At 37.5% G+C, this 26,148-nt stretch overlaps 1 protein-coding gene across 2 annotated transcripts in view; it reads right to left on the bottom strand.

Moving 5' to 3' along the window:
* Window positions 1–645: 645 nt before the first annotated feature.
* The window catches only part of ZNF430 (zinc finger protein 430), a 37,528-nt gene continuing 12,025 nt past the window's right edge, over window positions 646–26,148 (bottom strand). Inside the window, exons 3-5 of one of the 2 annotated variants that reach the window (XM_031004441.3) lie at window positions 25,838–25,964; window positions 25,236–25,331; window positions 646–2,486 (exon numbers count right to left, since the gene is read on the bottom strand). In XM_031004441.3, coding sequence (XP_030860301.2) covers window positions 1,096–2,486; window positions 25,236–25,331; window positions 25,838–25,964 — 1,614 coding nt within the window. In that variant the 3' untranslated portion in view covers window positions 646–1,095. Of the gene's footprint in view, window positions 2,487–25,235; window positions 25,335–25,837; window positions 25,965–26,148 lie in introns of both variants that reach the window. The other variant, XM_055372299.2, reaches the window with a different exon arrangement.

The raw sequence follows: 26,148 nt of genomic DNA, 5'->3' as shown, positions 1-26,148 counted from the left end.
ATATATTTTAGTATGAACTCTGGTGTCTTCTAAGCTGTACTTTTTGAAAAAATGTTTTTTAAAATTTATTAAATTTGCAAGGTTTTTCTTCAATATAAATTCCCTGATGTTGAACAAAGTTTGAGCAACTACTTCAGAGTTTTCTTCTAGTACAAAATGTGTACAATAAAATCTGTGATACAAATAAAGGTACTACAACCCTCTTCACATTTGTAATGTTCATCTTCAAAATAAATACCTTCTTCGCTTTAAAGGTTTATATTTTCTGAAAGATCTTTTGACAGTAATTGCACTTATATTCCTTTTATTAAGTATGAACTCTCCAGTGGTAAGATGTGAATAGATATTAACGGCTTTTTCATGGTCTTTATATTTGTACAATTTTTTCAAGTATAAATGCTCTCCTGTGCAATAAGGTGTGAGCATTCGTTAAAAGTTTTGCCACACTGTTCACACTTGTAGAAGTTTTCTTCAGTATGAACTATCTTACCTATAATGAAGTGTGACAACCATTTAAAGGCTTTGTCACATTCTTTACATTTCTAGGATTTCTCACCAGTATGATTTTTTACGTTTAAAAGTTTTAGGTGTTGTCAAAAGCATTGTCACATCTTTCAAGTTTGCAGAGTTTCTTTTCAGTATGAATTATCTTTTTTTTTTTTTTTTTTTTCTGAGATGGAGTGCCACTCTTGTTGCCCAGGCTGGAGTGCAATGGCGCGATCTCAGCTCACTTCAACCTCTGCCTCGCGGGTTCAAGCAATTCTCCTGCCTCAGCCTCCCGAGTAGGTGGGATTACAGGCATGCACCACTACGCATGGCTAATTTTGTATTTTTAGTAGAGACAGGATTTCACCATGTTGGTCAGACTGGTCTCGAACTCCCAACCTCATGTAATTCACCCATCTCAGCCTCCCAGAGTTCTGGGATTACAGGTGTGAGGCACCGCACCCAGCCAGAATTATCTTATGTCTGGTAAGAATTGAGGACTTGTTGAAGGCTTTGCCATATTCTTCACACTCATAGGGTTCCTCTTCAGTATGAATGTTCTTATGTTTAGTAAGAATTCAGGACAGGTTAGAGGCTTTGCCACAATCTTCACATTTGTAGGGTTTCTCTCCAGTATGAATTACTTTGTTCAATAAGGTTTGAGGACTGGTTGAAAGCTTTGCCGTATTCTTCACAGTTGTAGGGTTTCTCTCCAGTATGAATTACCTTATGTTTAGTAAGAGTTGAAGACTGGCTAAAGGCTTTATCACATTCTAGATATTTGTAAGATGTATCTCCAATATGAGTTATCTTATGTTTAGTAAGGTTTGAGAATTGGTTAAAAGCTTTGCCACATTCTTCACATTTGTAGGGTTTCTCTCCAGAATGAATTACCTTATGTGCAGTAAGTTTTGGGGACCGGTTAAAGGCTTTGCCACATTCTTCACATTTGTAGGGTTTCTCTCCAGTATGAATTATCTTATGTGCAGTAAGGTTGGAGGACTCATTAAAAGCCTTGCCACATTGTTCACATTTGTAGGGTTTCTCTCCAGTATGAATTCTTTTATGTTTAGTAAGGGTCGAGGACCAATTAAAGCCTTTGCCACATTCTTCACATTTGTAGAATTTCTCTCCAGTATGAATTATCTTATGTTTAGTAAGGTATGAGAATCGGTAAAAAGCTTTGCCACATTCTTCACATTTGTAAGGTTTCTCTCCAGCATGAGTTATCTTATGTGTAGTAAGGGTTGAGGATTGGTTAAAAGCTTTGCCACATTCTTCACATTTGTAGGGTTTCTCTCCAGTATGAATAATCTTATGTGTAGTAAGGTGTGAGGACCGGTTAAAAGCTCTGCCACACTCTTCACATCTGTAGGGTTTCTCTCCAGTATGAATTCTTTTATGTGTAGTAAGGTGTGAGGACCGGTTAAAGGTTTTGCCACATTCTTCACATCTGTAGGGTTTCTCTCCAGTATGAATTATCTTATGTGTAGTAAGGGTTGAGGACTGCTTAAAAGCTTTGCCACATTCTTCACATTTGTAGGGTTTCTCTCCAGTATGAATTCTTCTGTGTCTAGTAAGGGTTGAGAACCAGTTAAAGACTTTACCACATTCTTCACATTGGTAAGAATTTTCCCTAATATGAATTCTTTTATGTTGAGTTAGGTGTAAAAGCATGCAAAACGATTTGTCACATTTTTTACATTTGAAAGGCTTCTTTCCAGTATGTCTTATCTTTTGTATATTTGGATTTGAAAATTTATAAAAGACATTCACATATTTATCATATTGAAATATTTCACTCTGGGTAGTTGTCAAACACTGGTTTAGTTCATCATAACATTCTTTGTGCAGATTACACTCATCCACACTTTTACAGCCTGTTCTTAACTGTAAATCTTCATGTCCACATTTTCCATATCTTCTCAATATGACTTCTTGGAAAGAATCTTTTATGCCCTGCTCTGGCCAAAGGTCTTGGGCAAAATGAGAATATATAACTGAAAGAAATAAAAATAACAAATTACTCCATTTACTAGACTCAGATGAATATGCTTTACAAATCTAACCCATAAAATTATACAAACTACATAAACAAGATGGCATAGCAAAATAATAAAGGCCCTAATTTTTTTTTTTTTTAGAGTCTCATTCTGTAGCCCAGGATGGAGTGCAATGGCGTGATCTCTGCTCACTGCAACCTCCGCCACCCAGGCTCAAGCTATTCTCCTGCCCCAGCCTCCAAAGTAGCTGGGATTACAGGCACGCACCACCACGCGCAGCTAATTTTTGTATTTTTAGTAGAGATGGGGTTTCGCCATGTTGGCCAGTCTGGTCTCGAACTCCTGACCTCAGATGATGCGTCCGCTTCAGCCTCCCAAAGTGCTGGGATTACCGCACTTTGGCACACCAGCCACCGTGCCTGGCCCAAAGGCCCTAATTTTTTACGGACATGTAAATGTAACAAAAACATCCAACAAAAATACATCTGAGGAAAATGTATAAATAAGTTAAGTGTGTGAAGTGCCCCAGCTGAGCACAACATAGAGAGTGACACAGAAGAAAAAGAAAAGTCTGTTAAATTTACCCAACACAGCTCTTCCTGCTCCCCAATATAATATAGTGCCTTTTGAAATAAACTGCCAACTTTTGGTTTCTTTTTTAAAAGACAATTAAAATACCGGCACGTACATCTTTATTACTTGCTTCTAGGGGCCTATCTACACACTGGTTTCTGTCTCCTATGACATATAGTGCTGAAAGAAATGGTGGTATACTTTGGAATGACAGTTTAAGTCTGCTGAGACCAAAGCTAAATGTTACAGCAGCAGAGATACTGCAGTGCCACACACAGAAAACAGGTATAGCAAGTTATTACTATTAAGAAGAAACAAAAAAAGGCCAGGTGTGGTGGTTCATGCCTGTAATTCCAGTACTTTGGGAGGCCAAGGCTGGCGGATCACTTGAGGTCACAAGTTTGAGACCAGCCTGGCCAACATGGTGAAACTCCATCTCTACTAAAAAAACAAAACAAAAGTTAGCCAGGTGTGACAGCGTGCACCTGTATTCCCAGCTACTTGGGAGGTTGAGGCAGGAGAATCACTTGAACCCAGGTGGCGGAGGGTGCAGTGAGCCGAGATTGTGCCACTGCACTCCAGTCTGGGAGACAGAGCAAGACTCCGTCTGACAAAAAAAAAAAAAAAAAACTAAAAAAAGAAGAAACACAAACTCTTTTAATTAAAAAATAAACACAAAATTGTAGACAAGACACATTCTAGCAACATGTTTGAGAGACTCCCAGTATCTCTAATCAAGACAATTGTCCAGACTATGCCAGGACAAAGCTACATTATAAAGATTGTGACAGGTAGCTTTTTTAAATGTACAAATTTCAATCAAAGATTACAATGTATACAAAATAAGGCAATATGGTTTTATCAAAAATATAAAAGTTTCAGAGAGAAACCATAAAAAATGTATATATTAATTTTAAAAATTGAAAAATTGAGTAATAGTGAGTGACATAGAAACATAGAGAACTACAGAAAATCAGAAAAATGAGGGTAAGAACAAAAATATGTAAAATACCAGAAAAACAGAAATTATGAAGGCAAAAAATATCAAAAAGACTAACTGAAAAATCCTGAAAGAAAAAATGACGGCCGGGCGCGGTGGCTCACGCCTGTAATACCAGCACTTTGGGAGGCTGAGACAGGCGCATCACGAGGTCAGGAGATCGAGACCATCCTCGCTAATACGGCAAAACCTTGTCTCTACTAAAAAAAATAGAAAAAATCAGCCGGGCGTGGTGGCGGGCGCCTGTAGTCCCAGCTACGCAGGAGGCTGAGGCAGGAGAATGGCGTGAACCCGGGAGGCGGAGCTTATAGTGAGCAGAGATGCGCCACTGCACTCCAGCCTGGGCGACAGAGCGAGACTCCGTCTCAAAAAAAAAAAAAAAAAAAAAAAAAAAAAAAAGACGTAAAACTGAAGAAGCTCAAAAAACAAACTAGGATACACACAAAGATATTTATAACAAACACATATATAAACACAATTTCAAAAGTCAGAGACAAAAACAGCCTCTTGGAAACTGCAAGATAAAAGTGATGTCATTTGCAAGCATAGTCTTATGAGACAGCCAGTAAATTGTCAACAAAAATTTTGCAGGCCAGAAGGGTACTGTCTGATATAGTCAAAGTCCTGAAAAAAATAGCTATCAAGTGAGTATAATACCATCAGCAAATATGTCCTGCTAAATAAAAAAAAAAAACCTTAAAAAATAACCAAATTCTGAAAAAGTGCATTGGTACTCCGTATGCTCTACATATAAAAAGATGCTAAAAGCAGTTGCTTCTACTGAAAATAACATTATTCAATGAAACAACACATCATCATAGAAAAATACATTATTTTCTGGAAAAGATATGCACAAACACAAAAATTGAATTTTTAAGCATTATTATAATGGTGCAGAAAACATTTTTAATTATTTTCTAAAATTTGAAAGTTAAAAGCATAGAAATCATTATAAACATCTGTTAGTTAATATACAACATAAAAAATATAATTCAAACATCAATGAAAAATTTGAGGGCAGATGTAATGAGAAAAAATATTTGCATGTAACTGAAGTTTTTTTCTTTTTACCAGACTGAAATATATCATTGTATCTTTTAGAGGTTTTATTTAATCCCCAAGATAGCACAAATAATATATTTGTATAGATACACAAACAAAATAAGAAAGAAGTAAAAGTATATCAACATAAAAACAAAAAAGACACAAATTAAGAGAGAAAATGAGAGACAAAGATACAAGAATCAAATACAACAATAAAATAACATTAATGTCTTTCTGTTTCAGAGTTTATATATATATACATACTATATATAACTAACTTTCCACTCAAGAGACATGCGTTCAATAAAGTGATTTATTAAAAAAATTTTTGGCTGGGCGCAGTGGCTCACGCCTGTAATCCCAGCACTTTCAGAGGCCAAGATGGGCGGATCACCTGAGGTCAGGAGTTTGAGACCAGCCTGGCCAACATGGTGAAATCTCATCTGTAGCAAAAATACAAAAATTAGCTCAGTGTGGTGGTACCTGCCTGTAATCCCAGCTACTCGGGAGGCTGAGGCAGGAGAATCACTTGAACCTCGAAGGCGGAAGTTGCAGTGAGCCAACATCATGCCATTGCACTCCAGCCTGGGCAACATAGTGAGACTTTGTATCAAAATAAATAAATAAAAATAAAAAAACCAATGTAGAAAATAACCTATATATGATGGTCCATTCTCAATTCTAAGTGCGTTAGTTTTAAGCAGGTTACATGGAAATAAAGACATAAAGAAGCAGAGTGTACTGAGTCATCACCCCCCTCCTTCCTGCCTTCTCTTTTACCCAGTAGCCAGGCGCCTATAGGTCAGGGTCCCCGCAACTACACCCCCTCCCCCACCAAAAAATTTAGGTTAGTTTGCAACATAGATAATTGTACCCTTTCTTATCAGCTAAGTGCAGCCACTAGGGCCACAAATCAAATGTCTGAAGAGTCCTGAACAGTCACGATGCATTTTGGGCTGCAACAAAATGCAACAAGACAACTCGTAAAAGAAACACCTAAAGCCCTTCCCAATAGGTGACATCTGGGAAGACTGTGACCCAATAGTAGTCAGCCTATGAGGAACCGGGGGGAGGGACCTGTGCACTAACAGATAAATTGTTTGTTGAAACTGTGCTGCGTGTGCCTGTATGCCAGACACTCAATCTTGCAAGACCGTCATTAAAAGTCTCACTTTCGCTGTTCTCCAGGTCTCTGAGTCCATTCTTTGGGTTTGGATAGGTGAGTTTGTTTCTCACACCAAGATGCAACTTGCCTTTCTACAAGACTCAGCTAAAATCTAATGATAAAAAAGGATTGAAAGTGGCAAGATGGATTTAGACATTCCATGCAAATATTAACCAAATGAGAGAAGAAGAGACCAAAATAATATTACACAAGCTACATCTTAAGTCAAAAACTGTCATAGTTTATAAAATGTACTTTAGGTCAAAACTGCAAAGAGACAAAGACATTAAACAATAATACATTCATTTACTGGGAACCTATGTATATATATGTGTGTGTGTGTGTTTGTATCTCACATTAAGTCTCCAAATATATAAAGCAAATATTGAAAGATGGAAAAAACACTTAGACAGTAATATAATTATGGTAGGACATTTCAATACCCAACTTTCTGTAATAAAAATAACACAAGACAGAATATTAGTAAGTAAAGAGAGGACTTGAAGGCAGTATAAAACAACTATTTCTAACAGAGGTATAGAGAAGACACCTCAACAATATCAGGATGCATGCCCTTCTCAGTAGCTCATACAACATTCTCCTTGATAGACCACCTGGTAGGCAAAAAAAGAAGTCTTAACAAATTTTTTTAACTTTTAAGTTTTTAAAAACAATTTATGAATTACATTCTATGACCAAAATGAAATGAGTATAGAACAACAGACAAAAACTGAAAAATTTATAACTATATAGATATTAAACACATTCTCCAGCATGCTCCTGTTCAAAGGTTGAAATAATTAATATTTTGAAGATGTCCATACTGCTCAATGTAATACAGAGATTTAATGCAATGTTTTTTTTTTAATTTCTCATTGCATTTTTTGAGGAAACAGAAACAGCAACTCCAAAAGTAGTATATGGACTCTCAAAAGACAATAAAGTACCCAAAGTATTCAAAAAAAGGAACAATGTTGAAGTCATTATAGTTCCTGATTTCAAAATACATTACAAAGTTACAGAATAAAAACAATTTGGTATGAGTATAATGGCTAAAAAGTGGACTAATAGGCTGGGTGCAGTGGCTCACGCCTATAATTCCAGCACTTTGGGGGGCCACGGTGGGCGGATCATGAGGTCAAGAGATCGAGACCATCCAGGCCAACATAAAACCCCATCTCTACTAAAAATAAACAAATTAGCTGGGCTTGGTGGTACGAGCCTGTAGTCCCAGCTACTCAAGAGGCCGAGGCAGGAGAATCACTTGAACCCAGGAGGTGGAGGTTGCAGTGCGCCAAGATCGCACCACAGCACTCCAGCCCGGGTGACAAAGTGAGACTGTCTCAAAACAAAGTGAACTAATAAAATAGAAGTTAGCACATATATAAATGTTCACATATATGGCCGTATGAAGTTATTTGCATATCCGTAATTATTGCAGCATTGTTACTGAAAGCCAGTAGGTAAAAGGAATGCAAATTTCTGTCACCAAATTATTCAGTAGATATAATTTAAAATATAAAAATACTGGAATATCACCTAGGACTTAAAAAGCCAAAAATATTCTAACAATTATAAAGATAAAGCTTGATGATATTATGCAAAATGAAATGAGTCAGCCACAAAAAGAGACTGTAGGAGATACATGAAGCAGTTACACTCTTAGAAAAAGAAAACAGAGTGGTGTTTGCAAAGTGCCAGAAAGTCAGAAAAATTGGTTCTTGTTTAATGTGTATTGAGATTTAGCTTTGCAACATATAAATATTATAGGGATATGTTGCATAATATTGTCATATAATTAATATGACTAAACAGCATATTTTATTTTTTTCAAAGACGGAATCTTGCTCTGTTGCCCAGGCTGGAGTGAGGTGGCATGATCTCAGCTCACTGCAACCTCTGCCTCCCGGGTTCAAGTGATTCTCCTGCCTCAGCCTCCTGAGTAGCTAGGACTACAGGCACTCGCCACCACACCTGGGTAATTTTTGTATTTTTAGTAGAGACAGGGTTTCACCAAGATAGCCAGACTGGTCTCGAGCTCCTGACCTCGGGCAATCCTCCCACTTTGTCCTCCCAAAGAGCTGGGATTACAGGCATGAGCCACTGCACCTGGCCTAAACAGCATATTTTAAAATATTTGATAATAAATTTTGTTATGTGGTTCTGACAAGTAAAAATCAACAATAATACCTAAAAAAGATACAAAGTTATGATAGTTTGTATATAATCTTCAAATCCAAGAGTGTTTCTTCCACACAAAAATAATATAGGTTCACAATAGATATTGAAATTAGGAGATGACTGCTCACCTAGACAAGATTGAACAACCACTCACAACAAACCTACATAACAAATATACAAGTCATAAAAAATACAGAGATAATATTTATACAGGGAAAAAGAGATAATTATATTGGCAATAGACATATGGCTGATTTATATTTGATTTTGCTCCAAACTGCCTTAAATTGTACAGAGTTAAACATTGTCATACACAATTACAATATAAACTAAAACATCAAAACACAGTTAACTGGTATGAGGTGGCATACCCTAAAATATATAACATAAAAATATAAAATTGCAAAACAAAAGAAAAATATGGAATGTAAAACTTATTGGACACCATCAAGTCCATCAATATATTCATGAAATAAATCTTAGAAGAAGAATATAGGGGGGCTGGGCACAGTGGCTCATGCCTGTAATCCCAGCACTTTGGGAGGCCGAGGCAGGTGGATCACGCAGTCAGGAGATCGAGACCATCCTGGCTAAGACGGTGAAACCCTGCCTCTACTGAAAAAATACAAAAAATTAGCCGGGTGTGGTGGTGGGCGCCTGTGGTCCCAGCTACTCCGGAGGCTGAGGTAGAAGAATGGTGTGAATGGGAGGCAGAGCTTACAGTGAGCTGAGATCGAGCCACCACACTCCAGCCTGGGCGACAGAGAGAGACTCTGTCTCAAAAAAAAAAGAGAAGAATAATGTAGGGAAAAAGTAATACAGAGGTAAATTAAAGAAAAAGAAAGCTGAGAACTTGCCAAATTTTGATGTAATAAAAAATTCTAACCAATAATATTTAATTCAAAGTTATTTTACTTGGAAAACAAAATAAAAATACAGACTTTCCTAAATTAAATTTCAGGGTGTTCATTACAAGAAATGTTACACGAAATGTAACAAGAAATGTTACACGAAATATAACAAGAAATGTTACACGAAATGTAACAAGAAATGTTACACGAAATGTAACAAACGTTACACGAAATGTAACAAGAAATGTTACAGGAAATGTAACAAGAAATGTTACACGAAATGTAACAAGAAATGTTACAGGAAATGTAACAAGAATGTTACACAAAATGTAACAAGAAATGTGACACGAAATGTTGCACGAAATGTAACAAGAAATGTTGCACGAAATGTAACAAGAAATGTTGCACGAAATGTAACAAGAAATGTTGCACGAAATGTAACAAGAAATGTTGCACGAAATGTAACAAGAAATGTTGCACGAAATGTAACAAGAAATGTTACATGGTGGCCAGACATAGTGGCTCATGCCTGTAATTCTACAGCTTTAGGAAGCCAAGGCAGTCAGATCTCTTGAGACCAGGAGTCCAAGATCCAGTCTGAGAAACACAGACTCTGCATATAACAAATAGAAATGCTAAAATGAATCCATTTTGTTGAAAAATAAAATGATGCTAGACAGCATCATAAAACCATATATAAATATAAAGCTCCCTATTAAATATAAATATACTGATACATATAGAATTTTTTACTATCATAATAATGGTGCATAAAACCGTTAAAGTTCTGTAGATATAAAAATACAAGACATAAATCTGTTAATAGATACATAATATAATTTGTAGTATCAATAACAAACTGGAAAACATAGCAGTATAGGTTTTGTATTTAATTAAAGTTTAAGAAGTTAAAATATATCTTTTTTACTTTTTTTTTTTTTTTTTTTTTGAGATGGAGTCTTGCTCTGTCACCCAGGCTGGAGTGCAGTGGCGCAATCTCGGCTCACTGCAACCTCTGCCATCTGGGTTCAAGTGATTATCCTGCCTCAGTCTCCGGTGTCCTCCACCACATACCTAATTTTTGTATTTTTAGTAGAGACAGAGTTTCACCATGTTGGCCAGGCTGGTCTCAAACTCCTGACCTCAGGTGATCTATCCATCTCAGCCTCCCAAAGTGTTGGGATTACAGGTGTGAGCCACCATGCCTGGCCTTATTTTTTTAACTTTAAGATATTTTATGCCCCATCCGGGAGGGAGGTGGGGGGCAGCCCCCGCCCGGCCAGCCGCCCCGTCCGGGAGGGAGGTGGGGGCCAGCACCCGCCCGGCCAGCCGCCCTGTCCGGGAGGTGGGGGGCGCCTCTGCCCGGCCGCCCCTTCTGGGAAGTGAGGAGCCCCTCTGCCCGGCCGCCACCCCGTCTGGGAGGTGTACCCAACAGCTCATTGAGAATGGGCCATGATGACGATGGCGGTTTTGTCGAATAGAAAAAGGGGGAATGTGGGGAAAAGATAGAGAAATCAGATTGTTGCTGTGTCTGTGTAGAAAGAAGTAGACATAGGAGACTCCATTTTGTTCTGTACTAAGAAAAATTCTTCTGCCTTGGGATGCTGTTAATCTATAACCTTACCCCCAACCCCGTGCTCTCTGAAACATGTGCTGTGTCCACTCAGGGTTAAATGGATTAAGGGTGGTGCAAGATGTGCTTTGTTAAACAGATGCTTGAAGGCAGCATGCTCGTTAAGAGTCATCACCACTCCCTAATCTCAAGTACCCAGGGACACAAACACTGCGGAAGGCCGCAGGGTCCTCTGCCTAGGAAAACCAGAGACCCTTGTTCACTTGTTTATCTGCTGACCTTCCCTCCACTATTGTCCTATGACCCTGCCAAATCCCCCTCTGTGAGAAACACCCAAGAATGATCAATAAATACTAAAAAAAAAAAAAGATGTTTTATGTAATCTCCATTTTAAGATGATTATATTATACTTCAAGATGATTACATAATATTTATAAAAAGTATGTAAAAAAATGAAAAATAAAGCATGTAACGATAAAGTTAACAAAAATAAAGGTAGTAAAACAGGAAATGAGAACAAACTTATCTACAAGAAATACATAAAACAGGAACAATGAGGTGGTTTCTGCAGATCAGCAGACTTAGTCTTTCCCCCTGCTGGCTCTGAGCAATCCAGGCAGTACAGATGTATGGAATTTCCCGCAGTGCAGCACAGCCACTCCACCAAGGTGGAGCCAGAGTGCTTTCTTAAGTGGTTCCCAGATCTCATGCATCCTGGCTGGGTGAGACCCCCACAACAGACATCATCAGACAACTTATAAAGGAGTGTTCCCACTGTCATCAGGTCATTCCCCTTCTGGGACAAAGACCCCAGAGGAAGGAGCAAGCAGTCATCTCTGCTATTCTGCAGGCTCCACTAGTTGACACCTCCAGGTGTGGGAGAAACCCAGGCAAATAGGGTCTGAAGTAGATCCCAAGCAAATCACAACAGTGCTACAGAAAAGTGGCCTGATGGTTAGAAAAACAAACAGAAAGCAACAACAAAAACAGCATGAACAAAAAAGTCCTCACAAGAATCCCATCCAAAGGTCAGCAGCCTCAAAGATCGAAGCTAGAAAAACTCACAAAGATGAAAAGAATAAACCAAAAAATGCTGAAAACTTAAAAAGCCAGAGTGTCTCCTTTCCTCCAAATGATCCCAGCATATCTCCAGCAAGGGCACAGAACTGGGCAGTGGCTAAGGTGGATAAATTGACAAAAGTAGGCTTCAGAAGGTGGGTAATGATGAACTTTGCTGAGCTAATGGAGTGTGTTCTAACCCAATGCAAAGAAGCTAAGAACCATGAAAAGCATTACAGGAGCTGTTAACCAAAACAACCAATTTAGACAGGCACATAAATGACCTGATGGAACTGAAAAACACAGCATCAGAAGTTCACAACGCAATCACAAGTATCAATAACTGAGAAGACCAAGCCAAGGAAAGAATTTCAGAGCTTGAAGACAATCTTGCTGAAATAAAACAGGCAGACAAGATTGAAGAAAAAAGAATAAACGGGAATGAGAGAAATCTCCAAGGTCTATGAGATTATGTAAAAAGACCGAACCTATGACTGACTGGGGTACCTTAAATAGATAGGGAGAATGGAACCAAGTTAGAAAACATCCTTCAGGATATCATCCAGAAGAACTTTTCCAACCTAACAAGAAAGGCCAACATTCAAATTCAGAAAATCCAGAAAACCCCAGTAAGATACTCCATGAGAAGATCATCCCCAAGACACATAATAATCAGATTCTTCCAGATTGAAATTCAGGAATAAATGATAAGGCAGCCAGAGAGAAGCGCCACATCACCTACAGACAAAAGTTCATCAGACTAACAACAGACCTTTAAGCAGAAACCCTACAAGCCATAAGAGATTGGGGGCCACTACTCAACATTCTTAAAGAAAAGAATTTCCAACCAAGAATATCCAGGAAAACTAAGCTTCATAAGTAAAGGAGGAATAAAATCATTTTCAGACAAGTAAACACTGAAGGAATTCGTCACCACCAGGCCTGCCTTGCAAGAGCTCCTGAAAGAAGCACTAAACATGGAAAGAAAAAAACCATTACTAGCCACTACAAAAACACACTGAAGTACAAAGACCAATGACACTATGAAAAAACTACATCAAAGAGTCTTCAAAATAACCAGCTAGCACCATGAAAACAGGATCAAATTCACACATAGCAATATTAACCTTAAACTTTTTTTTTTTTTTTTGAGATGGAGTCTTGTTCTGTCACCCAGGCTGGAGTGCAGTGCACAATCTTGACTAACTGCAACATCTGCCTCCCAGGTTCAAGCAATTCTGCCTCAGCTTCCTGAGCAGCTGGGATTACAGATAAGCACCACCATGACAGGCTAATTTTTATATTTTTAGTAGAGGCAGGGTTTCACCATGTTGGCCAGGCTGGTCATGAACTCCTGACCTCAGGTGATTCACCTGCCTCAGCCTCCCAAAGTGCTGGGATTACAGGCATAAGCCACCGTGCCTGGCCTAATCTTAAATTTAAATGGGCCAAATGCCCTCATTAAAAGACACAGAATGTCAAGCTGATTAAAGAGTCAAGACCCATTGGTGTGCCATATTCAAGAAACCCATCTCACATGCAAAGACACACACATGCTTAAAATGAAGGAATGGAGGAAAATTCACCAAGCAAATAAAAGAAGAAAAAAGGAGGAGTTGCAATTGTAGTTTCTGACAAAATAGACTTTAAACCAACAAAGATCAAAACAGAAAAAGAAGGGCATTACATAATGCTAAAGGAATCAATTCAAGGAGGATCCAGATTTATAAAACACATTATTAGAGACCTACAAAGGGACTTAAACAAACTCCCACACAATAATAGTGGGAGACTTTAACACCCTACTGCCAATATTAGACCAACAATTGAGACAGAAAAGTAACAAAGATATTCAGGACTTGAACTCAGCTTTGGGTCAAATGGACCTGATAGATATCTACAGAACTCTCCAGCCAAAAACAACACAATACACATTCTCCTAAGTGCCACATGGCACTTACTTTAAAATTGATCACATAATTGGAAGGAATACTCCTTAGCAAATGCAAAAGAACTGAAATCATAACAGTCTCTCAGACCACAGTGCAATCAAATTGGAACTCGAGAGTAAGAAACTCACTCAAAACCACACAAGTACATGGAAATTGAACAACCTACTCCTGAATGACTTCTGGGTAAATAATAAAATTAAATCAGAAACCAAGAAATTCTTTGAAACCAATGAGAACAAAGAGACTATGTACTAGAATCTGTAGAATGCAGCTAAAGCAGTGTTAAGGGGAAAATTTATAGCACTACATAGCCACAGCAAAAAGCTGGAAAGATCTCAAAATGACACCCTAACATTACAATTAAAAGAACAAGAGAATCAAGAGCAAACAAACCCCAAAGCTAACAGAAGACAAGAAACAAGAAGAATCCGAGTGAAACTGAAAGAGATAGAGACACAAAAAACCCTTCAAAAAACCAATAAATCCAGGAGCTATTTTTTTTAAAACATTATAAAATAGAACACTAACTAGAGTAATGGAGAACAAAAGAGAGAAGAAGAAATAGACACAATACAAAATCATAAAGAGGATATCACCACTGACCCCACAGAAATACAAACCATCAGAAAATACTATAAACACCTGTATGCACGTAAACTGAAAAAGCTAGAAGAAGTAGATAAATTACTGGACACAAACACCCTCCCAAGACCAAACCAGGAAAAATTTGAATCCTGAATAGACCAATAAGAAATTCTGAAATTGAGGAAGTAATAAATAGCCTACAAACTAAAAATGCCCAGAGGCAGATGGATTTACAGCTGAATTCTACCAGAGGTACAAAGAGGAGTTGGTACCATTTCTTCTGAAACTATTCCAAATGATAGAAAAAGAGGGACTCCACTCTAACTCATTGGATAAGATCAACATCATTCTGATACCAAGATCTGGCAAAGATATAACAACAACAAGAAACTTCAAGCTAATATCCCTGATAAACATTGATGCAAAAATTCTCAATAAAACACTGGCAAACCAAATCCAGCAGCATATCAAAAAGCTTATCCACCGCGATCAAGTCAGCTTCATCCCTGGGATGCAAGGCTATTTCAACATAAACAAATCAATAAATACAATTCATCATATAAACAGAACTAAAAACAAAATCCATATCATTATCTCAATAGATGCAGAAAAGGTCTTTGATTAAATTCAACATACCTTCATGTTAAAAATGCTCAATAAACTAGGTATTTATGGAACATACCTCAAAATAATAAGAGTCATTTATGATGAACCCACAGCCAATATCATACCGAAAGGGCAAAAGCTGGAAGCATTCCCCTTGAAAACTGGCACAACAAGAAGGCCCTCTCTCACCACTCTTATTCAACATAGTATTGGAAGTTCTGGCCAGGAAAATCAGGCAAGAAAAATAAATAAGGGGTATTCAAATAGGAAGTCAAACTGTCTGTGTTTGCAGATGACATGATCCCATATCTAGAATGCCCCAATGTCAGCCCAAAAGCTTCTTCAGCTAATAAGAAGCTTCAGCAAAGTCTCAGGATACAAAATCAATGTGCAAAAATTACAAGCATTTCAATACATTAACAATAAACAAGCAGAGAGCCATATCATGAATGAACCTCCATCCACAATTGCTACAAAAAGAATAAAATACCTAGGAATACAGCTAACAAGGTAAGCGAAGGACCTCTTTAAGGAAAACACAAACCACTGCTCAAGAAAATCAGAGAGGACACAAACAAATGGAAAAGATAGAAAGAATCAATATTGTAAAAATGGCCATACTGCCAAAAGTAATTCAATGCTTATCCCACTAAACTATTACTGACATCTTTCACAGAATTAGAAAAAACTATTTTAAAATTCATATGGAACCCAAAAGACCCCATACAGCCAAGAAAATTCTAAGCAAAAAGAACAAAGCTGGAAGCATCATGCTATCTGACTTCAAACTACACCACAAGGCTATAGTAACCAAAACATCCTGGTACTGGTATAAAAACATACACATAGACCAATGAAAAAGAATGCAGAACTCAGAAATAAGACTGCTTATCTACAACCATCTGATCTTTGAAAAATCTGACAAAAACAAGCAATGAGGAACAAACTCCCTATTTAATGAATGGTGCTGGGAGAATTGGCTAGCCATATGCAGAAAACTGAAACTGGAACCCTTCCTTACACCTGTACAAAAATTAACTCAAGATGGATTAAAGACTTAAATATGAAACCAAAAACTATAAAAACGTTAGAAGAAAATCTAGGCAATACCATTCAGGACATAGGCATGGACAAAGATTTCATCATGAAAACATCAAAAGCAACTGCAACAAAAGCAAAACTTGACAAATAGAATCTAATTAAACTAAAAACCTTCGCACGACAACAAAAAAACTATCATCAGAGTGAACAGACAACCTACAGAATCGGAGAACATTTTTGCAACCTACTCATCTGACAAACGTTAATATCCAGAGTCTAAGAGGAACTTAAGCAAATTTACAAGAATAAAACAACCCCATTAAAAAGTGGGCAAAGAACATGGACACTTCTCAAAAGAATATATTTATGTGGCCAAGAAACAAACAAAGTTCAACATCAGGGATCGTTAGAGAAATGCAAATCAAAACCAGAATTACATACCATCTTATGCCAGTAAGAATAGTGGTTATTTTTTTCTAAATTTTTTTTTTTTTTTTTTTTTAAGACGGAGTCTCACTCTTTGCCCAGGCTAGAGTGCAGTGGCGCGATCTCGGCTCACTGCAAACTCTGCCTCCCAGGTTCACGCCATTCTCCTACCTCAGCCTCCCGAGTAGCGGGGACCACAGGCGTCCGCCACCACGCCCAGCTAATTTTTTATATTTTTAGCAGGGACGGGGTTTCACCGTGTTAGCCAGAATGGTGTCGATCTCCTGACCTTGTGATCCTCCTGCCTCGGCACCCCCAAAGTGCTGGGATTACAGGCGTGAGCCACCGTGCCCGGCCAAGAATCGTGATTATTAAAAAGTCAAGAAACAACAGATGCTGATGAGGCTGTGGAGAAATAGAAATACTTTTACACTGTCGGTGAGAATGTAAATTAGTTCAATCATTGTGGAAGACAGTATGGGAATTCCTCAAGGACCTAGAAACAGAAATACCATTTGACCCAGCAACCCCACTACTGGGTATATACCCAAAGGAATATAAATAATTCTGTTATAAAGATATGTGGATGTGTGTGTTCATTGCAGCACTATTTACAATAGCAAAGACATGGAATCAACCCACATGCCCATCAATAATAGACTGGATAAAGAAAATGTGGTACATATACACTATGGAATGAATACTATGCAACCATAAAAAAGAATAAGAGCATGTAGTTTGCAAAGGCATGGATAAAGCTGAAAGCCATTATCCTCAGCAAACTAATGCAGGAACACAAAACCAAACACCACATGTTCTCACTCGTAAGTGAGAGCCGAACAATAAGAACACATGGGCTGGGCATGGTGGCTCATGCCTGCAATTTCAGCACTTTGGGAGGCTGAGGTGGGCAGATCACGAGGTCAGGAGATCAAGACCATCCTGGCCAGCGTGGCGAAACCCCATCTCTACTAAAAATACAAAAATTAGCTGAGAATGGTGGTGCATGCCTGTAATCCCAGCTACCTGGGAGGCTGAGGCAGGAGAATCGCTTGAACCAGGGTGTCAGAGTTTGCAGTGAGCTGAGATCATGCCACAGCACTCCAGCCTGGCGACAGAGCAAGACTCTGTCTCAACAACAACAACAACAACAAAAACAAACATGGACACATAGAGGGGAACAACACACACTGGAACCTGTCAGAGTAGGGGAAACAGCATCAAGATAAACAGCTAATGCATGCAGGGCTTCACATCTAAGTGATGAATTGATAGGTGCAGTAAACCACCATGGGACATGTTTACCTATGTAACAAACTTGTAAATCCTGTACATGTATCCCAGAACACACAAAAAATAATATTTAAACAAAACAATAACAATGAAACTGGTAATAGTAACTTTATTTCTTTAAGCAATCATTTTAAATATAAATTAATTAAACTACTTAATAAAAAAAAGTAATCTCAGGACTTTGGGAGGCCCAGAGGGGCTGATTACTTTAACTCAGGAGTCTGAGACCAGACTGGAGAACATGGCAAAATTCTGTCCCTACAAAAACAAAAACAAAAACAATAAAATGAGCTGGGCGTGATGGCACACATTTGCAGTCCAACTTCTTGGAAGCTGAGATGAGATCATCTGAGTTTGGGAGGTTGAGGCTGCAGTGAGCTGTAATCATGCCACTGCAAACCAGCTTGGTTGACAGAATGAGACTCTATCTCAAAAATAGATAAATTTATAAAAAGAAAAAGAAATCAGATGCCTGAGTAGTTTAAGTAAAAAAGCACACAATAAGCTGTCTATAACAGACTCATTTTAGCATTGAGTCAAATAGGCTGAAAGTAATAGAATGAAAAGAATCTATATTACATGCAAATAGTAACTATAATTGGGTGAGGTGGTAGTAATTATATTGAATATAATATGCTTTAAGTCAAGTACTAACATGAGACAAACACTGATATTATATAATGGCCAAATGGGTCAAGAATCTCTAACTATCATATCTATCTATTTATGTTTATATGTATATGTATATATAACATCAGGACTCCAATATATATAAAGCATATTTTGGCAATGGTAAAGCAAGAAATATACAGCAACATAATAATTGTAGACATCAAGATCCCATTTGCAATAATAAATAGAAAATTTAGATAAAAGATCAGTAAGAAAACAGACAACATTATAGACTGTATTAACTATTTTGCATATAGACAAATAACTGAGAGTGGATAAATTATAAAGTAAAAAGGTTTATTTGGTTTACAATTTGGCAGACTGTATAAGAAGTGTGTGCCAGTATCTGCTTCTGGTGAGGGTCTCAGGAAACTTATAATCTTAGTGGAAGGCAGAGTAGCTGGACATATCACATGGTAAGAGACAGAGCAAGTGTGAGGTGAAGGAGACAGGTTATTTTAATGAACCAGCTCTCATTTGAATTAATGTAGTGAAAACTTTCTGATTACTAAAAGAATGGTGCCATGGCATTTATGAGAATTAGTCCCCATGACCCAAACACCTCCTACCAGGTTCCACATCCAACATTGTGTATTACACTGCAGCATGAGCCTTGCAGAACATGGACATCCAAACTGTACCGCAGACCAACTAGGCTTAACAGCATGTACAAAACTTTCCAGTTAAAAGCAAGAGAATACACAATATTTTTATTTGGATGTGATATATTCTGTTAGGACACACAACAAGTCTTATTAAAGAATACCACCTGGGAGTAGTGGCTGATACATCTAATCCCAACAATTTGGAAGATGAAGGTGGGAGGATCACTTGGGACCAGAAGTTTGATACCAGACTGAATAATATAGTGAGACTCTGTCACTACAAAAAATCAAAAAATTAGCGAGGCATGGTAGTGCATCTCTGTAGTCTCAGCTACTTAGGAGGAAGAAAAGATCACCTGAGTCAAGGAGACTGAGGTTGCAGTGAGCCAAAATTATGCCACTATACTCCAGCCTGGGTGACGGAGTATGATCCTGTTTCAAAACAACAACAAATAAATATAAGAAAACCAAAATCATACACTGTGTGTTTTCTGACCAAAACTGAATGAAACTAAAAATTAAAAGCAAAAGTAGGCCGGGTGCGGTGGCTCATACCTGTAATGCCAGCACTTTGGGAGGCCAAGGTGGGTGGATCACCTGGGGTTAGGAGTTCAAGACCAACCTGGCCAACATAGTGAAAACCTGTCTCTACAAAAATACAAAAATTAGCCGGGCATAATGGTGGGTGCCCGTAATCCCAGCTACTTGGGAGGCTGAGGCGGGAGAATTGCTTGAACCTGGGAGGCGGAGTTTGCAGTGAGCCAAGATCACACCATTGCACCCCAGCCTGGGCAACAGAGTGAGACTCCGTCTCAATAAAATAAATAAATAAAAAGCAAAAGTAAAACTGTTAAATCCAATAATATATTTGAAAAAAAAAAAAAAAAACATGGGCCGAGCGTAGTGGCTCACGGCTATAATACTAGCACTTTCAGAGGCCAAGGCAAGAAAATTGCTTGAGCCCAGGAGTTCCAAACTAGCATGGGCAACATAGGAAGACCCTGTCTCTAAAAATAAAAATAAATAAAATAAAAATAAGGCCAAGCATGGTGGCTCATGCCCATAATCCCAGCACTTCGGGAGGCTGGTGTGGGCGAATCACTTGAGGTCAGGAGTTTGAGACCAGTCTGGCTTACATGGTGAAGCCCCGTCTCTACTAAAAATACAAAAGTTAGCCAGGCATGGTGGTGGGCACCTGTAATCCCAGCTACTCGGGAGGCTAAGGCAGGAGAATTCCTTGAACCCGGGAGGCGGAGGTTGAAGTGAGCCGAGACCATGCCATTGCACTCCAGCCTGGACGACAGAGCGAGACTCTGTCTCAAATCAGTCAATCAAACACACTCTTCAGCTAAAGGTTCAAAAAGTTTAATTTAGTTAAGTTGTCAATACAACCTACAGTGGTGAACAAATTCAATATAACCTCTATAAAAATGACAATAGCACAGTTTTATTACACAAATATTGTTTAAAATTTTTAAATTTGATTATGAACTATAGCCAAACACCCATGAAAAAGAATAAACAGGCATTATACTTCCTGATTTTTAAACATATTAGGCAGGGTGCAGTGGCTCACGCCTGTAATGCCAGCACTTTGTGAGGCCAGGGTGGGGGGATCACCTGAGCTCAGGAGTTTGAGACCAGCCTGGTCAACACTGTGAAACCCCCGTCTCTACTAAAAATACAAAAATTAGCCAGGCGTGGTAGTGCACGCCTGTAACCTCAGCTACTTGGGGGACTGAGGCAGAATAATCGCTGAAACCCAGGAGGAGGAGGTTGCAGTGAGCTGAGATCGAGCCACTGCACTCCAGCCTGGGCGACAGAGCCAGACTCCATCTCAAAAATAATAATAATAAAAAATTAAAAGCTACAGTAACAAAAACAGTGTAATATTGACACAAAGGCAGATAAACAGATGAAAGAACAGAATATGGAGCCCAGAAATGAAACCTTTTATATATAATCAAATGATCTACAAAGCTGCCAAGAGGAAACAATAAAGATAGTCTTTTAAAAAGCAATGTTAAAAACTAAATATCAATACTGATAAAATAAGGTTGGATCATTTCTTTGAATCATATACAAAAATATTTTAAGTAAAATACTTAGACATAAAAAAACTAATAAGTCTCTTAGAAAAAAATAGAAAGAAGACATGACATTGGTCTTGGCACCATTTTCTTAGATAAGACACTAAATGCCTGAGGAACAACAACAAAAAATTAACTATGCTATACTTCAAAATTTCTGCACATTAAAACAAAACACTTAACTCAGTGAAAATGCCTCCTAGAAAATGGGTAAGAATATTTCCAAATTACATGTCACAGTTAATATTCAGAATATATAAAAAACCCTTAAAACTAAGTTAAATAACTTGATTTGAAAATTAACAATTGAACTAAATTTTTATCATAAAAGATACACAAATGAAAAAAGCATTTGAAATGACATGCAAAATTAATAATTTGTAGAGAAACACATAAAAATAACAATGAAAAATGAAATCATGTCATACCCATTACAATGGCTACTATAAATTATTTAAAAACACCAAATCTGTTGATGATGCAATGAAAATAAAACCTGTCTCAATTGTTGGTAGAAAACAAAGATGCAGTCATTATTTTTAAATGTTATAAATGTTTCTCAAGTAATTAAAAATGGAATTATCATCAAATACAGCAATCCTGTTTATCAATTTAAAATATGCAACACATGACTTGGAAGACATATTTGAACACTCATGTTTATTGTACTAGTATTCACAAAAGCTAAAAGGCTGAAGCAACCCAGGTGTCTCTTGATTTATAAGCACATCAAAAATGTAACATATGTGTACAGCGAAATATTATTCAGTCTTAAAAAACAAAATCTTGCCAAGCGTGTGACTCACACCTGTAATCCCAGCACTTTGGGAGGCCGAGGATGGCAGATCACCTGAGGTCAGGAGTTCGAGACCAGCCTGACCAACATGGTGAAACCCTCTCTCTACTAAAAATAAGAAAAAAATTAGCTGGGCATGGTGGCACACGCCTGTAGTCCCAGCTACTCGGGAGGCTGAGGCAGGAGAATCGCTTGAACCGGGGAGGCAGAGGTTGCAGTGAGCCGAGATTGCGTCATTGCACTCCAGCCTGGGTGACAGGAGACTCCGTCTCAAAAATAAAAAAAAATAAAAAAAAAAAGAAAATCTTGTCACATTTTAAGATAAATTTTGAGAATATTATGTCACCTGAAATAAGCCAGTAACGAAATGATGGATACAGTATGATTCCACTTATATGAGATATTTTAATTAGTCACACTCATAAAAACAGAAAGTGGAAGGGTGTTTGTCAAGGGCTGGAAAGAGGGTAAAATGGGTTGCTGTTATTTAATGGGTATTGAGTTTTAGTTTCACAAAATGTAAAATATCTAAGTCTTTTGCATAATAATGTGAATATAATTAACATGCCTGCCTGAAATGTAGAGCTGTGGTTTTTTTTTTTTTTTTTTGGAGACACAGTCTCACTCTGTCAAAAAGCTGGAGTGCAGTGGTACAATTATGGCTCACTTCGGCCTCAAACTCTGAGGCTCAAGCAACCCTCCCACCTCAATCTTGCAAGTAGCCTGAACCACAGATGCACAACACTATGCCTGGCTATTTTTAAAAAACATTTTGTAGAGAGGGACTCTCCATATGTTTCCCAGGTTGGTCTCAAACTTTTGAGCTCAAATAATCCTGGATTACAGATGTGAGCCACCACCATGTCTGGCCCTAAAATGTACACCTAAATAGATTTAAGATGGTAAATATTATGTGTTTTTACACAATTAATTTTTCTAAAGGAAAAACTGAAAAAAATACAGATTTATAAATCTTTTCAAAAATTACCTTCAAATTACAAAAGTGTTTCTCTCACACAAAGGTGAGAGAAACATCATCATTAAACACATGGTGAAAATAAGAGATGGTGAAAATATTTCCATGACTACTCACTTAGGTGAGATAAAACAACCACTGAAAATTAGCTAAGAAAGAATATATACAAGATAAGCCATAACCAATATTGGGGTCATATTTATAGATAAACACACACACACATATATATCTAATTGTGACAGACATATGGCTGATTTATCTCTTAATTATAAGAGATAAACCGAATTGCAAACTGTCTAAAATTATTATACAAAAGTGAAACAAAAAAACACAATAACTCAATGTTAAGAAACCTACACTAACAAAACACTGATATGAAACTGCGCAACAATAGTAAATGACATATTTACTCATAAAATCTGCTGTGCAACACTGATATACCATTAAAAAAGAATTTGTCTGCATAACTACAGTAATCCTCTCCGGTACTCAATAAAAGCCATACTCATTCACATCCTGATATAAGGACCATTATATATGAACCTGACTGCAGAAACCTGCCCTATTGTCTGCTCTACAGATCAAAGTGTTGAAGGATATTCAGTCTGTCCAAAAATAAAATGGGAATTACCACTACCCAAGCCCCTGTAACAAGCCAACTAAAGGTGGACCCTAGTGCAGACCCAGCAGCCTTGTGACCAAGCTACACCCCCTCTCCACTACAAACCCAGAGAGCATTCTATGACCCTGAAGACATGACAGAAAAAGATCTTTACCTACTGAAACCAGTTTATAGAAGCTTGAGGAGTTGTTTGCTCCTTCAAATTCACAGACACTAATGCAAAACTATATTGTGCCCATTGTCAATGCTTCTATTTTAACATAGCACTGGAAGTATGTGGCAGAATAATGAGTCAAAAACATTTTTAAAAAGCCACTGAAATTGAACACAAGTAAAAAGTTGCTGTTTGTGGATCATATGATTTTATATATAAAAAACCATGAACACTACATTGAAATTTGTCTGAATTAATACTCAGTAAATTAGCAAAACATAAAATTAACACACAAGTATTAAGTTATTGTTCCATACACTTTAACAGAGAAAGAAAACAATTTAAAATAGCATTAAAATGACAAATTTCTGAGAACAAGGAAGTAAAAAATCTTTACAATGAAAGATACGTTATTAATAAAAGAAATTAGAGAAGACACAAATTTAAAAATATTGCATGTCTACAGATTGAAAAAATAAATATTGTTAAAGGGTCCTATTATCTAAGTAATCTATAGATTCAATAAATTCCCTATCAAAATTTCAGTGGCATTTTTCTTCACAGTAATGGAAAATACAATTCTAAAATTTACAAGAAACAACAATAAACTTCAAATAGCCAAAGCAATCGTGAGGAAAAAGAACAAAGTAGAAAGACATCATGCTTTATAATTTCAAACTATATTTCGAGAATATAGTAATAAGAACAGAATGGAGTGTGCAGAAAAGTTAACAACAACAACAAAAAAAAACAATGGAACAGAAACCACTAGTATTACACATTTCAGACATGATGCAAAAAGAGAACTAAGAAAATAGTTTGGCCAGGTGCAGTGGCTCACACCTGTAATCCTAGTACTTTGGGAGGCCAAGGCGGGTGGATCACTTGAGATCAGGAGTTCGAGACCAGCCTGCCCAACATGGTGAAACCCTGTCTCTACTAAAAATGCAAAAAATTAACTGGCCATGGTGGCAGGTGCCTGTAATTCCACCTACTCAGGAGGCTGAGGCAGGAGAATTGCTTGAATCCAGGAGGCAGAGGTTGCAGTAAGCCTAGATCGTGCCATTGCACTTTAGCCTGGGCAACAAGCATGAAACTCAGTCTCAAAAAAAAAAAAAAAGAAAAGAAAGAAAAAAGAAAAGAAAATAGTTTAACATAGAGTTTCTCAAAATCATGTAGATATTTGTGTGTCCCCCAAAACAATGGAAAAGCAGTCAGATTGTGAGTCTCGCATGCCATGAAGAGGACTTTGGTTCTGACAGCAAACTTGAAGGGAGATCACCAAGGGCAAAGAATCCTTAAAGAATTTAAAAGCATAAGACAGAAGATGCCCCTATGCGAGAGCAAAATTAAAAAAAAAACTCAGGCTTCCCAGAAAATATTTGCTTTGGAACACAGATTCTCAAATAACATTTTAAGCATTGGCTTTCTTTTTTTTTGGACCTCTCATTCATGTCGTCTGTTGTGTTCACTCTCACCTACCTGGGGGTTCATCTACCATTGCATGTCTCTTCATACTCCAGGGCTCTTTTCCTTGCTCTAGACAGGTGATCAGGTCTGGCTTAGAAACAGCAATACCTGCTTTATTGAAAATAAATAACATGAATCTTTCTCATATTCTTCAGTTACCAACCTAGTACTGTGCTTAGTAAAGAGGATGTAGTAGAATATTCCAGAAAATTAATCCTAAAAATACTAATTTATAACAGAAATTTCTAAGTATTTAGAAAATATTTTACATTTGTAGGTTCTTAATTTCACTGCCTGGCATTCATTAATCAAAAATTGGCGGTGGCAAATAGATTTTAAGATATGGGCAACAATATTTTATGCCACTAAATTTCTGGAATTGCCACTAATCTAGAGTGAAGGATACAGATCAGCCCAGGAATGTGGAAAGTTTAAGTCAAGATAAAACTTCTTGAAAAAATTCTTTTCTATATGGAAAAATCCTCAAGGTTTTCTTAAGAACAAGTATCAGAAACTCATTTATGCAAAGCATAAATTACCAAAAATTATTCTCAAAAAATGAGAAATGAAACCTTTAGGGTATATTAGTAATTGTGTACTAAAGTTATTCTCACCCAAGAAGACCAGGTTTCTGTAGTTCTCTAACATCACTTTTCTATACAAATCCTGCTGAGCAGTGTCCAGGCATTGCCACTCCTCCAGAGAGAATTCTATGGCCACATCCCTAAATGTCAACGGCCCCTGAAAAACACAAGCACACAAGACACACGTATATTTACCAAGTGGCCACCGGCAGAATTTATTATTTGAATTAAAGTGAAATGAGAGAATAAAGAGAATTGGTTCTGACTTGCAGGAATGACTGAAATTATCCAATAATTTTTTTTTTTTTTTGAGACAGAGGCAACCTCTGCATCCTGGCGTC

Source organism: Gorilla gorilla, chromosome 20 (assembly GCF_029281585.2).
Source record: "Gorilla gorilla gorilla isolate KB3781 chromosome 20, NHGRI_mGorGor1-v2.1_pri, whole genome shotgun sequence".
Taxonomy (NCBI): Eukaryota; Metazoa; Chordata; class Mammalia; order Primates; family Hominidae; genus Gorilla; species Gorilla gorilla.
Note: the sequence above shows the minus strand (reverse complement) of the source record. Positions and strands in the feature narration are given on the sequence as shown.